General features: G+C 30.2%; 1 protein-coding gene across 1 annotated transcript; it reads left to right on the top strand.

Moving 5' to 3' along the window:
* The first annotated feature begins 5,200 nt into the window (after positions 1–5,200).
* Positions 5,201–12,178, top strand: LOC145620927 (cyclic nucleotide-gated ion channel 18-like). The gene is made up of 6 exons (XM_081675669.1): positions 5,201–5,668; positions 7,228–7,440; positions 8,213–8,520; positions 9,667–9,778; positions 10,597–10,833; positions 11,411–12,178. Exons 1-6 carry the CDS (start codon positions 5,201–5,203, stop codon positions 12,176–12,178), a joined length of 2,106 nt encoding a protein of 701 aa, XP_081531795.1.
* The last annotated feature ends 278 nt before the right edge of the window (positions 12,179–12,456 follow it).

The following is a 12,456-nucleotide window of genomic DNA, read 5'->3' as shown; positions in this document are numbered from 1 at the left end:
CATTTTGTATTGAATTGAAGAACGAAATATCTGGTTAGACCTAATATATATAATAACTTAGGGCCTGTTCACATTTACTAAACTGAGCTGAATTGAACTGAACTGAACTGAACTGATTGGAACTGAACTGAACTGAACTGAACTGAATTGAGCTGAAATGAATATTTTATGAGAGAGGGAAATTAAGAGCTGAACTGAACTGAACTGATTGGAGCTGAACTGAACTAAACTGAAATTAAGTAAATGTGAACAGGCCCTTAATCTCGAGCTTAAAAGTTTTGTTATGAACTAGCCAAATATGGTTGTAAATCTACAGAATAATAAGATTTCTTCATGAACAATCTATCCTAATCTAGAAAGGGACATCTAAAGCTCAAAAACTAGACTCGTCTTTTAATTTTTATTTATTCCTTCACTACCCTAAAAAATATGAAACTTGAAAAGGCAAAGCAAAGAAAAAGAAAGTACATTACGTAGCAAGTTCATAGTAGCCATCATGCATATAGCTAGAACATGCCAATATCAAGATCTTCAAACTTCTCACATTGCCTTAAAAAAAGGGCATTTCTTTTTGAATGAAACGTATTTTTTTTTATCTACTATCAATGTATAACAACATTTCATTTTGTAGTTGAAAATATTTATGAACAAAAGATAAAGGTTGGTCCATCATTTATAATACAAGTATATGTATGGGTAGGAATTCGGAATTCCATTAAATATTGCATGCCTTCGCCAACTTCCAAGTGTTTCCCATGTATGTACGGGGAATTTAGAGGTGTTCATACTATGTTGTGGATCGCACCAAATTAAAAACCAAACCGATTTGAATTTATTAGCAGTTTGATTTGAGAAAATTTTCAATTAATTAATTGTTTGGATTTTCAAATATTAAACCAAATCACCAAAAAAAGCCATAATAAGTTACTTAACGTAAAAAAAATAAGTTATTTTTGGTTTAAATAAATTAAAGCTAGTTTATGTATACAGACAAGTACTCCGTAATATATAATAGAAAATATCAGTCTAGTATTGACTTACGTAATTCATTTTGTTAATATATTGGGCTTCTATGTTACAAATTATTTGAGGAAAATCTCCTAGTGCAGTGGAACAGGGGTACCGGTCACCTCACATCCTCAGGGTACAAGGTTCAAGCTTCACATCGTGATCAAATCCCCTTCCCTTAACCCCCCCCCCCCCCCCCCCCCCCCTCAGGCCCCATACATTGCCAGCTAGGTACCCTATGATAGGAGCCTTCAACTGAAACCCATAGTTAACCTTACCATATATATTAAAATTAAAAATTAATACCTAAATAATGGTCACCCAAAAAAAAACACTAAGGGTCTGTTCTCATTGACTGAACACAGCTGAACTGAACTGAGATGAACTGAACTGAACTGAACTGAACTGAACTGAAATGAATATTTTATAAGAGAAAGAAATTGGGAGCTGAACTGAAGTGAACTGAATTGAGCTGAACTGATATGAACTGAACTGAACTAAACTCAACTAAAGTGAACTGAACTGAATTTCAACGTAAGAGAACAGGCCCTAAATAATGGTAGCAAATTGTTTTATGTGGTGTGGTTATGGTTTATTTGGTCTAATGTGGGAGGTAATGTAGTTGGTTTGGTTTTGTTTGGAAAAGCCAAATTGTAAAATATTATTGGTTGGTTTAGGTTCAGTTTCAAACCGCACCAAATTGAACCTGTGATAATTGTGGCAGTATTTTTTAACCATTTATTTTAGGCAATTTTATGGGATAGACTCTAAAGGATGACAATCCAAGATAAAAAAAAATAAAATAAGGCTAACAATATAGGGTGATGGGGTTTTTAATAATTGGATATGATAGACATGTTAATTGGGTTAATCTAGCCGAATTCAGGCTAGACTAATTTATGTTCATGTTAACTTTAGTTAAGAGTTAGTAGTATTAGGGCTTCAAGTAAGAAATAAGGATACTCGACGCATGAATTTGAATTTTTTGTGTAATAACATAGATCAATATGAACTCACTAGTAGATAATGTCTTCTCTAGGCCGATTTTGTAAAGTTTGCTTTGGTGCAGGATAGAATTCCTACCCAAAAGATCTCTACTAGGTTGAAGTATCAACCCACAAATAAGAAAAGTTGAGATACATATATATGGCACTCCCATATCGAAAGTTGAGGAGCACAAAGCTTTCCTTGGGGTTGGGGATAAAAAATTTCCATTCTCACAAACTAAAAGAGGGCTACTGAGCTATAATTAAGGAATGGAAAATTGAGAAACGAGCAAAATGATAAAATGATAAAATGGACATGAAAAGTGAGGAAGAATTATGTTTTTAGTAAAAATTTGTTAAAAAAACAAGTTATTAGTAAAAATACTTTTGTAAATTTGCTAAATATTTCTTACACATTCTCATCACTACCAAACAAAATTGACATATTTTCATGACTTACCAACAATCATCGCTTCCCAACACCTATCCTACCCTTTGATCTCCAACTTATTTCTCAGCCACATACCACATGTCCTATAAACTAATTAAATTTAAAATTCAAAAAAAAAAAATACATTTGAGGAGTGATAGGCGTGTCGCGTATCTAACAAAAATAATCTAACAAGACCACTACTATGTACTATGTAGACGGGCAAGTAAGGGTCGGATCCCAAGAGACTATGGTTCAGCTAATTAATTAGAATGAAGTAACTACTATAAGCAAGTAACCAAATCAAATAAGTGAGAATTAATAACTAAGGAGCTAGTCAAAACGACTAAATCTAAGTAATACGATAATTCAATGCTAAAAACATCCAAGATCAAGCCTCACCACGAATACAATTAATGCAATAGTCGTTCTACCCCTAACATATAATTCAATTGATTAATGAGGAAACGTAATCCCTATATAGTACCAATAGTCTCTCCCGAGTTATCAATGGCTTCCCTAATCACAATCAAGCCTACTTCCGTGGAATCATGTAAATTAAAGACTTTGAGCACATTACTCTAACTTCCTTATCATCCATCCAACTACTCCTGTGATGAACTTCAAACCCTTAATTGATTTATTTAAACCCTTCAAAACCCAACTCCCGTTGCGATTAAAACAATGGATTAATAACAATACTAATTTTCCCTAATCTAGTATTGGCATGAGCACAATCAACTAAGCATATCAATTGCAAATATCATTAGAGAATTTAAAGAATTAATTCATGCATTAATCATATTCGGGTCCGCTAGATCTTGGAATAAGGAAACTACTCATACATATTAATGAAAACAATAACAAGAATTAAAGAAAGCATAATTAATAATAAAAGGAATTAAAGAGAATAAGAAAATACCAAACCTTAAATTATGAGAGATAAATGAAGAAACTTGAGTGTATAATCTTGAATTACAATGAAAATAAAGTTTAGAGAGAAAACTAGGGTTCTAAGATGATACATTATGAAATTATAATCCTAAAGAGTATATATAAGAAGGCTAAACCATAGGATTAATCAAGGAAAGAAATTGGATTAAAACCGACTTAATTCGTCCAGACATGGGCATGTCACACAAGACATGGCCGTGCCTAAAGTCAAAATCAATTTTTCTTTAATCTCAGCGAGATATGGGCATGTCAAATTCTGACATGGGCGTGTCTTGCTGGGCCAACTTCACTCGACGAGGCATGGGCATGTCTCGCTGGGCCAGGCATGCCCGCATTTAACACGGCCATGCTTCCCTTAGCACGTAGCTGCTAGCTCGAAACACTCGACTTGACATGGGCGTGCCGCAAATGAACATGGGCGTGCCTCTTATAAAACTTCAACTTCCAACTTTATGGCTTCTTAAACACACTGACATGCCCATGTCTCTGAGTGACATGGGCATGTCTAGCTGGAGATTACTCTTAAATGAATTCAACTTCAAACTTTGGCTTTCTAGGTGAATTGCAAGCTATGATCACGATCCTCAACTTCGTAAAACTTCCAAAAATCTTCGTCAAATCCTGAAATACATCCAAAACAACGAATCTACCCATAAAAGCATTGTATGATCACAACTAAACCAAATCAAGCCAAAATAAGCCATGAACAACTACTCTAGACTCGATAACTACCTAAAAAGACTCTAAAAACACATATTGTACACGACTTATCAAGGAGTTTATTTTATTTCATATAAACTGTCATTTGAAATATTAATTCACTACTACTTTATCGAGTTATCATTTTAAACAATAGTCATATATATTCTTAAATTTTAGATTGCTAGGATGAAAAAACAATATCTTGTCAAAAAAAAAAGGTGAAAAATAAACAATGCAATTTGTTTTTGTTTTTTTTAACATTATATAAAAATGAAATATGATCCAATAGAAATTAATATAAACATTATATCCTTTATATTACCTTTGCTAATTTTGTTTGTGTACAAACGATCAATAATCAAATGGCAAATGTAGACGAAATCTAATATATTAGGTGTGTATCGCCCCTAACACTTAAGTCAATCGACTAAACTACATAACATCCACATGTCCTATACATTAGATATAGTGTTCTTGGTACTTTTGTATTCAATTATCTAATAGCGTAGATACAATAAACATCAAGTAAATGAAACATGAAAGTAAAAAGACATAATATATTAAGAAAAAAGTGGTAATTCAATTATCATTAGATCTTAGTAATTAAATTGTTATTCAAAGTTCCATAATAAAGTCAAACATACTAACTACCTTTTTTATTTTGAGATTCTTGTCCTAGTTTTTCTCTAAACCCTTAATTTTCATGGAACTCTCGCTCCCTTTCTGTACACAAAAAGGACATAATTTCTCTCTAGCTATTTCTATCTCTCAATCTTTGCCTACACACACCCACATATTATAAAATTTAAATTCTGGAAAAAAAAATCCAATTTACATTACAAATCATCCATTTATTCTGATTAAAGTCTAACAATCATTATTGAGGGGTACAACATAAAGAGCTTCATAAATTTCTCAAATCTATCGTAAATAAAGTTTATCTTATTTCTTTGTTTGGCTTTTATTTTTTTTTCTAAAGTTTATAGACTAATAATACTTTTTTTATTCTACATTATATGTTGCATCAAAATTTACAATCTTAAATTTAGTCTTTGCTTATTTCCTTGTGCATGAATGTTTTTTTTCCTTCCCTTTCTTCTCTTTATTTTTATGTTCCTCCATGAACAAAATCCTTTCAACTCGTGGGCTTCGTCGGCTCTCACACCCAATAGCAACCGCCTCCTCCTCCTCCTTAGATGACCAAAAACTCCACTATCATCTATTATGGAGATACCAAGTCCTAGACCCAAACTCATACATTGTAACACAATGGAATTATATTTTCCTCCTTACTTGTGTCATTGCACTATTTATCGATCCTCTTTATTTCTTTCTCCCATCAGTTGGTTCCGATCACGCATGCCTCTCCTCCGACACTTCCCTCCTTACATATGTTACCGTGTTTCGTACCCTTGCCGACCTCTTCTATGTCCTTCACATTTCAATAAAATTCCGCACTGGTTTCATTTCTCCAAGGTCAAGGGTTTTTGGGAGGGGAGAGTTGGTAATGGATCCTAATGAGATCGCATGGAAATATCTAAAGTCTGATTTTGTCATTGATTTTGCTGCTTCTTTACCTCTTCCTCAGGTAATGATATTAGTAGCTTTATACATGTAATATCTTCTATATGTATCAATTATAATTATTATACGTATCCTTACAAAATTATTTTAATGATTGTTATCATATTTTGACAAGAATATCTAAACAACCTAAGTTATTATTTGGGAGCTTTGCTAATAAAAGTTATGTAAGAAATCTTGTGGTTTTTATATAAAATTTAAATATAGATTTAGAAACAAAAAAAATGATGTAATATATTGTTTAAACTACAATCTTTATAATCAATTCATATCCCATGAAATGTTTTCAATGAATCATGATTTGTGTGTAATTTTTAAAGATAATTGCATAACATATATGAAAAATAAATGTCAATTTTAGAGGAAAAGTTGTTTCAACCATTTTAGAGACCTTAAGCTATACTTGAGAACTTCCTCTCACCAACAAATAAGAACATTAACAATATATAATTAATGGCTATCTTTCATCACTTTCTGTTTTCTGTTTTTGGGAATTCACAAATAGTATTTTTTAGTTTCTAGTTGTTATTTTTCAAATCCAACATGATTTTTATAGTTTATAATAATATTAGGTTTATTGTTCAATCTAAATTACTAGTATATGAGTTTCACAATTACAAATCAAAACCTAAAAATTGAAAATGATATGATATGTACCTTAGTATTATGACTTTTTTCAATCCAATGTGACATGAATTTGAATTCTATCTACAAAAAGTACTAGCTAATATAGAGAGAAATAATAATAATAATAATAATAATAATAATAATAATAATAATAATAATAATAATAATAATAATAATAATAATAAGTGTTGTCCACAATAAATTTAATAAATAATATGGGCGAAACTATATAAGTGGCTACATATTTATAAGAGTTTTGATAAACATTTGATAGATTTTCATAGAAGTTGTTTTTTTGCAAATCTAAGAGGAGTGATTTATGTCATGCATGTTTTTAGTACTAGCAACATTTGTTCATCTATCAAACAACTTTAATATGATGAATTTATTAAAGATTGATATTATTGGCATTTACACGAAGTCTAGAGGTCATTTTTTTCCATTAAATAGGTTTGGAGGTGTATTGAGTTCCATCTCTTAATGTACAAAGATCAATTTGATGTTACATGGTGTTTTGAGCTTTGTCTTTTACGAACTTTGAACTGTTAACCTTATTTATAACTAAATTATTAAAAAATACAAGAATATGCTAAATAATAAGCTAAATAAATAAAGAACTATTAATATAATTTAACATTAACACTTATCTTTATATTATTATTGTGTGGTTATCGCTAGTACAAATTACTTCGTCTATTGACTAATAAGAATACATATAGTTTAACAAATTAGTTTCCAAAAATAAAAATAAATTTGTCTTTTTTTTGTTCAATTGGGTGAATAAATGGTTATTTATAGTATTTAAAGGCATGCTTGGGCATATATTAGCAAAAATTAAGAGTCACATGCATATTTAATTTAATATTCTATATGCTTATCTTTTGTTTAATGAAAATTACTCTCAATCTCAATTGATGATTTAATTTGTGAATGCAGATAATGAATTGGTTCATCATACCAAAAATGAAGAGAACAAAAGCTGATCAAACAAATTATACTCTCTCACTCATTGTCTTATTTCAATACATTCCTAGGTTTTTTCTAATGTTCCCATTAAATAAGCGAATCATCAAAACTACAGGAGTTGTTGCTAAGACTGCTTGGTCCGGAGCAGCTTATAATCTTCTTCTCTACATGCTAGCTAGTCATGTAAGCATGATCAACTAAATATTTATCATACTTCATACTTTTCCCTTAAGTTTACTAGTAAATACATATCCCATTCATTTAAAAGTAGTTTTTAAATTTTTTATAACACACATACATGTGTTATTAGATAGTGATGAGATATTTGAATTTTTTGTTTAAAGGATAGATAGGAATATTTCTAATGTATATTTGGTTGTACCAAGTCTATGGTACAACCATACTTATAACTTTTTGCTTATCAGGAAAGTCAAAAAAAAAAAAAAAAAATTGAGTAGGATTGTGTTATGAATTGTACTTCATTGATGTTAGAAGTTATTCAAGTAATTTATGTATTTGTTAAGAGAGTGTGTCAGTCAATTAAACACATTAGTGGGAACATTTCCTAAACTAGAAATGTAATATCCTTCTTATGTTCTCTTTGAATTACTTGACTTGTTTCATTTATCACACTGAAAAATGCAAAACTTTAACCATCAATTACTTGAATTCTCCATAAGTAAAAAAGTATTAAAAGTTATATTATAATAGTAATGAGACAATTCTAACAAGATCTCCAATGAATATATTTTTCCTTAAACATATTTCACAAGTTACGATCAAAGGAAGATTGGTGAATAGTGTAAAAGTGAAAGCGGGTCAAGTAAAAAAGAATGGTGGAAGTATAACTATGGACAATAAACGGAAAAAAAAAATGTAAACACTATATATTATGAGATGGAGGGAATATTAGTTACAAAATCTAGCTGATTGTTAATATAATTTGATAGTGCAGGTTTTGGGATCTATATGGTATACAGCAGCAATAAGCCGACAATACTCATGTTGGAGAGCACAATGTACTGAAGAGAAAAAAAGATTTCCTGCATGCTTACCTAAATATCTAGATTGTTCAACTGTTCCAGATGTTGATAGACAATATTGGTATAATAATACTAATTTGGTCATTAATTGTGACCCAAGAAATGATGATGCCTCTTTCAAATTTGGAATGTTTGCTGAAGCTTTTACCAGTGGAGTTGGTTCCTCAAATTTTGTTAGGAAATATCTATATTGCCTATGGTTTGGGCTCAAGAATTTAAGGTATGTGATTATACAACTTTATTATTGAGGAATATTACGATATTCTCTATTGCTATGTAAATAATATACTTTTGTCGTTTCAATTTGGTAGCACCATCTTCCTATAACAAAATTGATAATTTGATTGCACCATCTTCCTTATTGTTTTAAATATGCAAATAAATATGTAGAATGTTTAACTTTTACATTCAATATGCTATGATGATTATTATAAATTTTTAAGTTAGTTTATATTAGACTTTCAAACAAAGGTATTAGGCTATTGTTTTTCTTTCATACATCTTTCGTACTTATTTTTACATATCATAATAAAAGTATTTTTAAATAAGAAAAAAAAAATCCTTAAATTAGCCCAACTTAAGTTTTGGAATGATGTTTCCAATCAAGTTCGAGTTCGATCTTAGTAATTTCGGTCTACTCCTCGAGTTTCAGGATTTGATTTTTTGGTCTTCGATCTAATATTAGATTGTTGAATAACCCTTATTATTTTTATTTTTGAATAACCCTTATAGTAAGTATATGAAAAATAATATCATACCTAAAGTATATTCAATGTGTTATTTTTCATACCACTATATTGTAATCAAAGGTATCAATAGCTAAAGATGCGCATTAGATATCATGAAAATTAAATAAGAAGGTTTTTAAGAAATGAAGGTAGTACATATAGTTTGCACAATTAATGTAAAATCTAAAGGTTAAAAGAGGTTCCATCCCAAATCAATGACAACATGAAGAGAAGCTATTATCCTTATAAAGTGTTTAAGTCTTTTTTTTTCTAAGTCAATGTGGAGCTCTCACTTGTGTTGTGTGGGAAGGTTATACCTTTGAGATCCCTTTAATATAATCATAACTACTAGAAAAAAAAATCATATAACAATAGGAGTAGCCCCTTAACCTTGTAACATAAATTCTTCTTCTTCTTCTTCTTCTTCTTCTTCTTCTTCTTCTTCTTCTTTTATTAATCAACATGGGACACCACATGTTCTATTTTGGAAGGCTATGCCTCAACAGTAATCCACCAAATTAATCCAAATATCTTATCTATCATATTTGCATGTATGTAATTAATCGAATATTTTTACATATCAATAGAAATTATTGTCCCTACAAATCCCACTAACAAGTGCAATTGTTCTCTTGCAGTTCTTACGGGCAAAATCTAGACACAACCACCTTTATTGGGGAAACATTTTTTGCGATATGTGTCTGTATCGGGGGATTATTTCTGTTCTGCCTCTTGATTGGAAATATGCAGGTTTCGATGCCCATCTTATTTTTATCAAGTTTCTTTTTAATGATTTCCAATGCATATTTATAACCTAAATATCTTTTAAAAGCATCATATTTTTAGCACAAAATATATGTTACAGGATACTATTGATTTCCATCTTGCTAAAAGATTAAGAATAAAAGAGTCAAATTTAAGAAAGGGAACATTCAAAATGTTAGGCAATAATCAACATATCTACCTAAGAAATGAATTATTTTACCTTTTTAAAATTTATATCATTGATTAAGAACCAATATTTTCATCCTTTTTGGTTAAGAAATTTTCTAATTTTGTAAATAATTCTTAATCATTATATTTTCATCTTTATAGCTAGAAACAAATTTATGAAAAAAAACATAGAAGCACAAAGATCATTTATCAAAGTGGACTAAGTCTCCTAATTATGAGTATGAATTTCACCTATATTTAAATTATATCACTAGTTATGGTAAAGTAGACTATAAAATCAACTTAGATAATACCATGTTTTGCAAAGCAAAATAAAAAATGAAAAGGAAATTAGTTAGCTTACAACAGATTATTAATGATGGAAAAAAAATTGATTTATCTTTATTTTAGCCTCTAAACTCTTGATATTGAATTTTAATGGTATTTTCTATTGCTAAAAGAAATTATTCAAAGGATTGAGAATGATTCAGAGAAAGTTGAGCTATAGTAAATAAATTTAAAAAGAAATAGCTTCTTATACATATTATCAATAGTACATAAATATGACTGTTGTAGTGGATCGAATCATATATGCACAATTTTCATACTTACAATAAGTTGCATTTTGATTGAAGACATATCTACAATCATTGACGGTCCGTGTTGAAGAATGGCGAATAAAACGAAGAGACACTGAAGAGTGGATGAGACATCGACAATTGCCTCTTGCATTACAACAACGAGTTCATCAATTTGTTCAATATAATTGGCTAGCAACAAGGGGGGTTAATGAAGCCTCTATTTTGTGCTCTTTGCCTTTGGATTTGCGTCGTGAAGTACAACGTCATCTATGCCTTAACCTTGTTCGACGTGTATGTCTTTTTTGGTATATTTATCTTTTTCCTACTATTAATTATTTTATATCTGTCTAAATATGGGTGTTGTGTCATGAGGATTTTGACTTGCTTATTATTTATTCATGGAAAAATGCAATGTTCCATTAGAAAATGACATCACATGCTATTATGTCCATGTGTACACATAAAAGTAAAATTTTTAATGCTCCTAAAACCATATAAAATCACCTCATTTTACATTACCAATATAGTGTTTAATTTGAAATAATCCACAACAAGTTTTAACCCTCTAGTTAGTAACATGTGTGATGTATATGGATTATCTTGATAAGTTAAAAATCTTTTGTAAATAGCTAGTGGGATATTTTAACCAAGAGTTAAATAATATTAAAATTAATGTTTACATTAAAATGGTATGGCTCTTAGTTAGAATTTTTTTTTAACATATATATATTTTGACAAAAATTATAAATGTAATTGTTCTAAAGTACTTTATGAGAATTCTATACAAAAAAAAAGTTAATGAGAATTATTTCTCACTTCTTTCACAAATTTTATACTTAATATCATGTCATTGTTTTGAATTTGATAGGTACCATTTTTCTCAAAAATGGATGAGCTTTTGCTTGATGCTATTTGTGAGCGTCTTGTTGCAACCTTGAGTACGCAAGGCACATATATATTCAGAGAAGATGATCCTGTAGATGAAATGCTTTTCATCATTAGAGGGCAACTTGAAAGCTCCACAACCGGTGGTGGAAGGTCTGGATTCTTCAACTCGATCACCTTAAGACCAGGTGATTTTTGTGGAGAAGAATTGTTAACTTGGGCATTACTACCCAATTCAAACATATGTCTTCCTTCTTCCACAAGAACAGTAAAAGCACAAAGTGAAGTTGAAGCCTTTGCCCTTGGAGCTGAAGATCTTCGATTTTTCTCCACACAATTTAAGCGTCTCCATAGTAAAGCTTTACAAGACGCATTTAGATACCATTCACATCAATGGAGAATGTGGGGGGCTTGTTATATTCAATCTGCATGGAGAAGATATAGGAAAAGAAAGATGGAAAAGGAGTTAGATATACAAGAAAGCATGTATTATAGTATGGAGGATGATGGTCAAAGCAATGACTACCATAATAAAGCACTAGATGATAGTAATATTTCCTCCAAACATAACTCTAATACGACTCAACATCTTGGGGCAACAGTTTTTGCTTCTAGATTTGCTGCCAGTACAATGAGAGGGGTTCATCAAAAGGGACAATTGGTTAAACCTTGTACAAATGATAACATAAAGATGCCAAAGCTATTCAAACCAGATATGCCAGACTTTTTTAAAGATGGTGATGATAATTAGTTAGTTGTTGATAGTCATCAAAACTCAGTGTTCATCATCAATTTACTTAAAAATGAACATAGCATCTAATAAGATATAAGTTCTCTTGAGAACATTTGCACACTTTTTGGAAATATTTTCAGCGTGATATATATATATATATATATATATATATATATATATATATATATATATATATATATATATATATATATATATATATATATATATATATAACTTTATCTGATGGCTGTGACGTTGTCCGCCTTTTTGCTTGAGTAATGGCATTTTGGTTAATC

This window comes from Chenopodium album, chromosome 27 (assembly GCF_948465745.1).
Source record: "Chenopodium album chromosome 27, dcCheAlbu1.1, whole genome shotgun sequence".
Classification (NCBI taxonomy): Eukaryota; Viridiplantae; Streptophyta; class Magnoliopsida; order Caryophyllales; family Amaranthaceae; genus Chenopodium; species Chenopodium album.
This window is presented reverse-complemented; position numbering and strand designations above follow the sequence as displayed.

Bases quoted from the DNA above. Each gene is read 5' to 3' on its own strand.
- LOC145620927 (XM_081675669.1), top strand. From the start codon at position 5,201: ATGAACAAAATCCTTTCAACTCGTGGGCTTCGTCGGCTCTCACACCCA. The intron at 8,521-9,666 runs GTATGTGATTAT...GTTCTCTTGCAG, and splicing joins TTTGGGCTCAAGAATTTAAG to TTCTTACGGGCAAAATCTAG. The intron at 10,834-11,410 runs GTATGTCTTTTT...TGAATTTGATAG, and splicing joins GCCTTAACCTTGTTCGACGT to GTACCATTTTTCTCAAAAAT.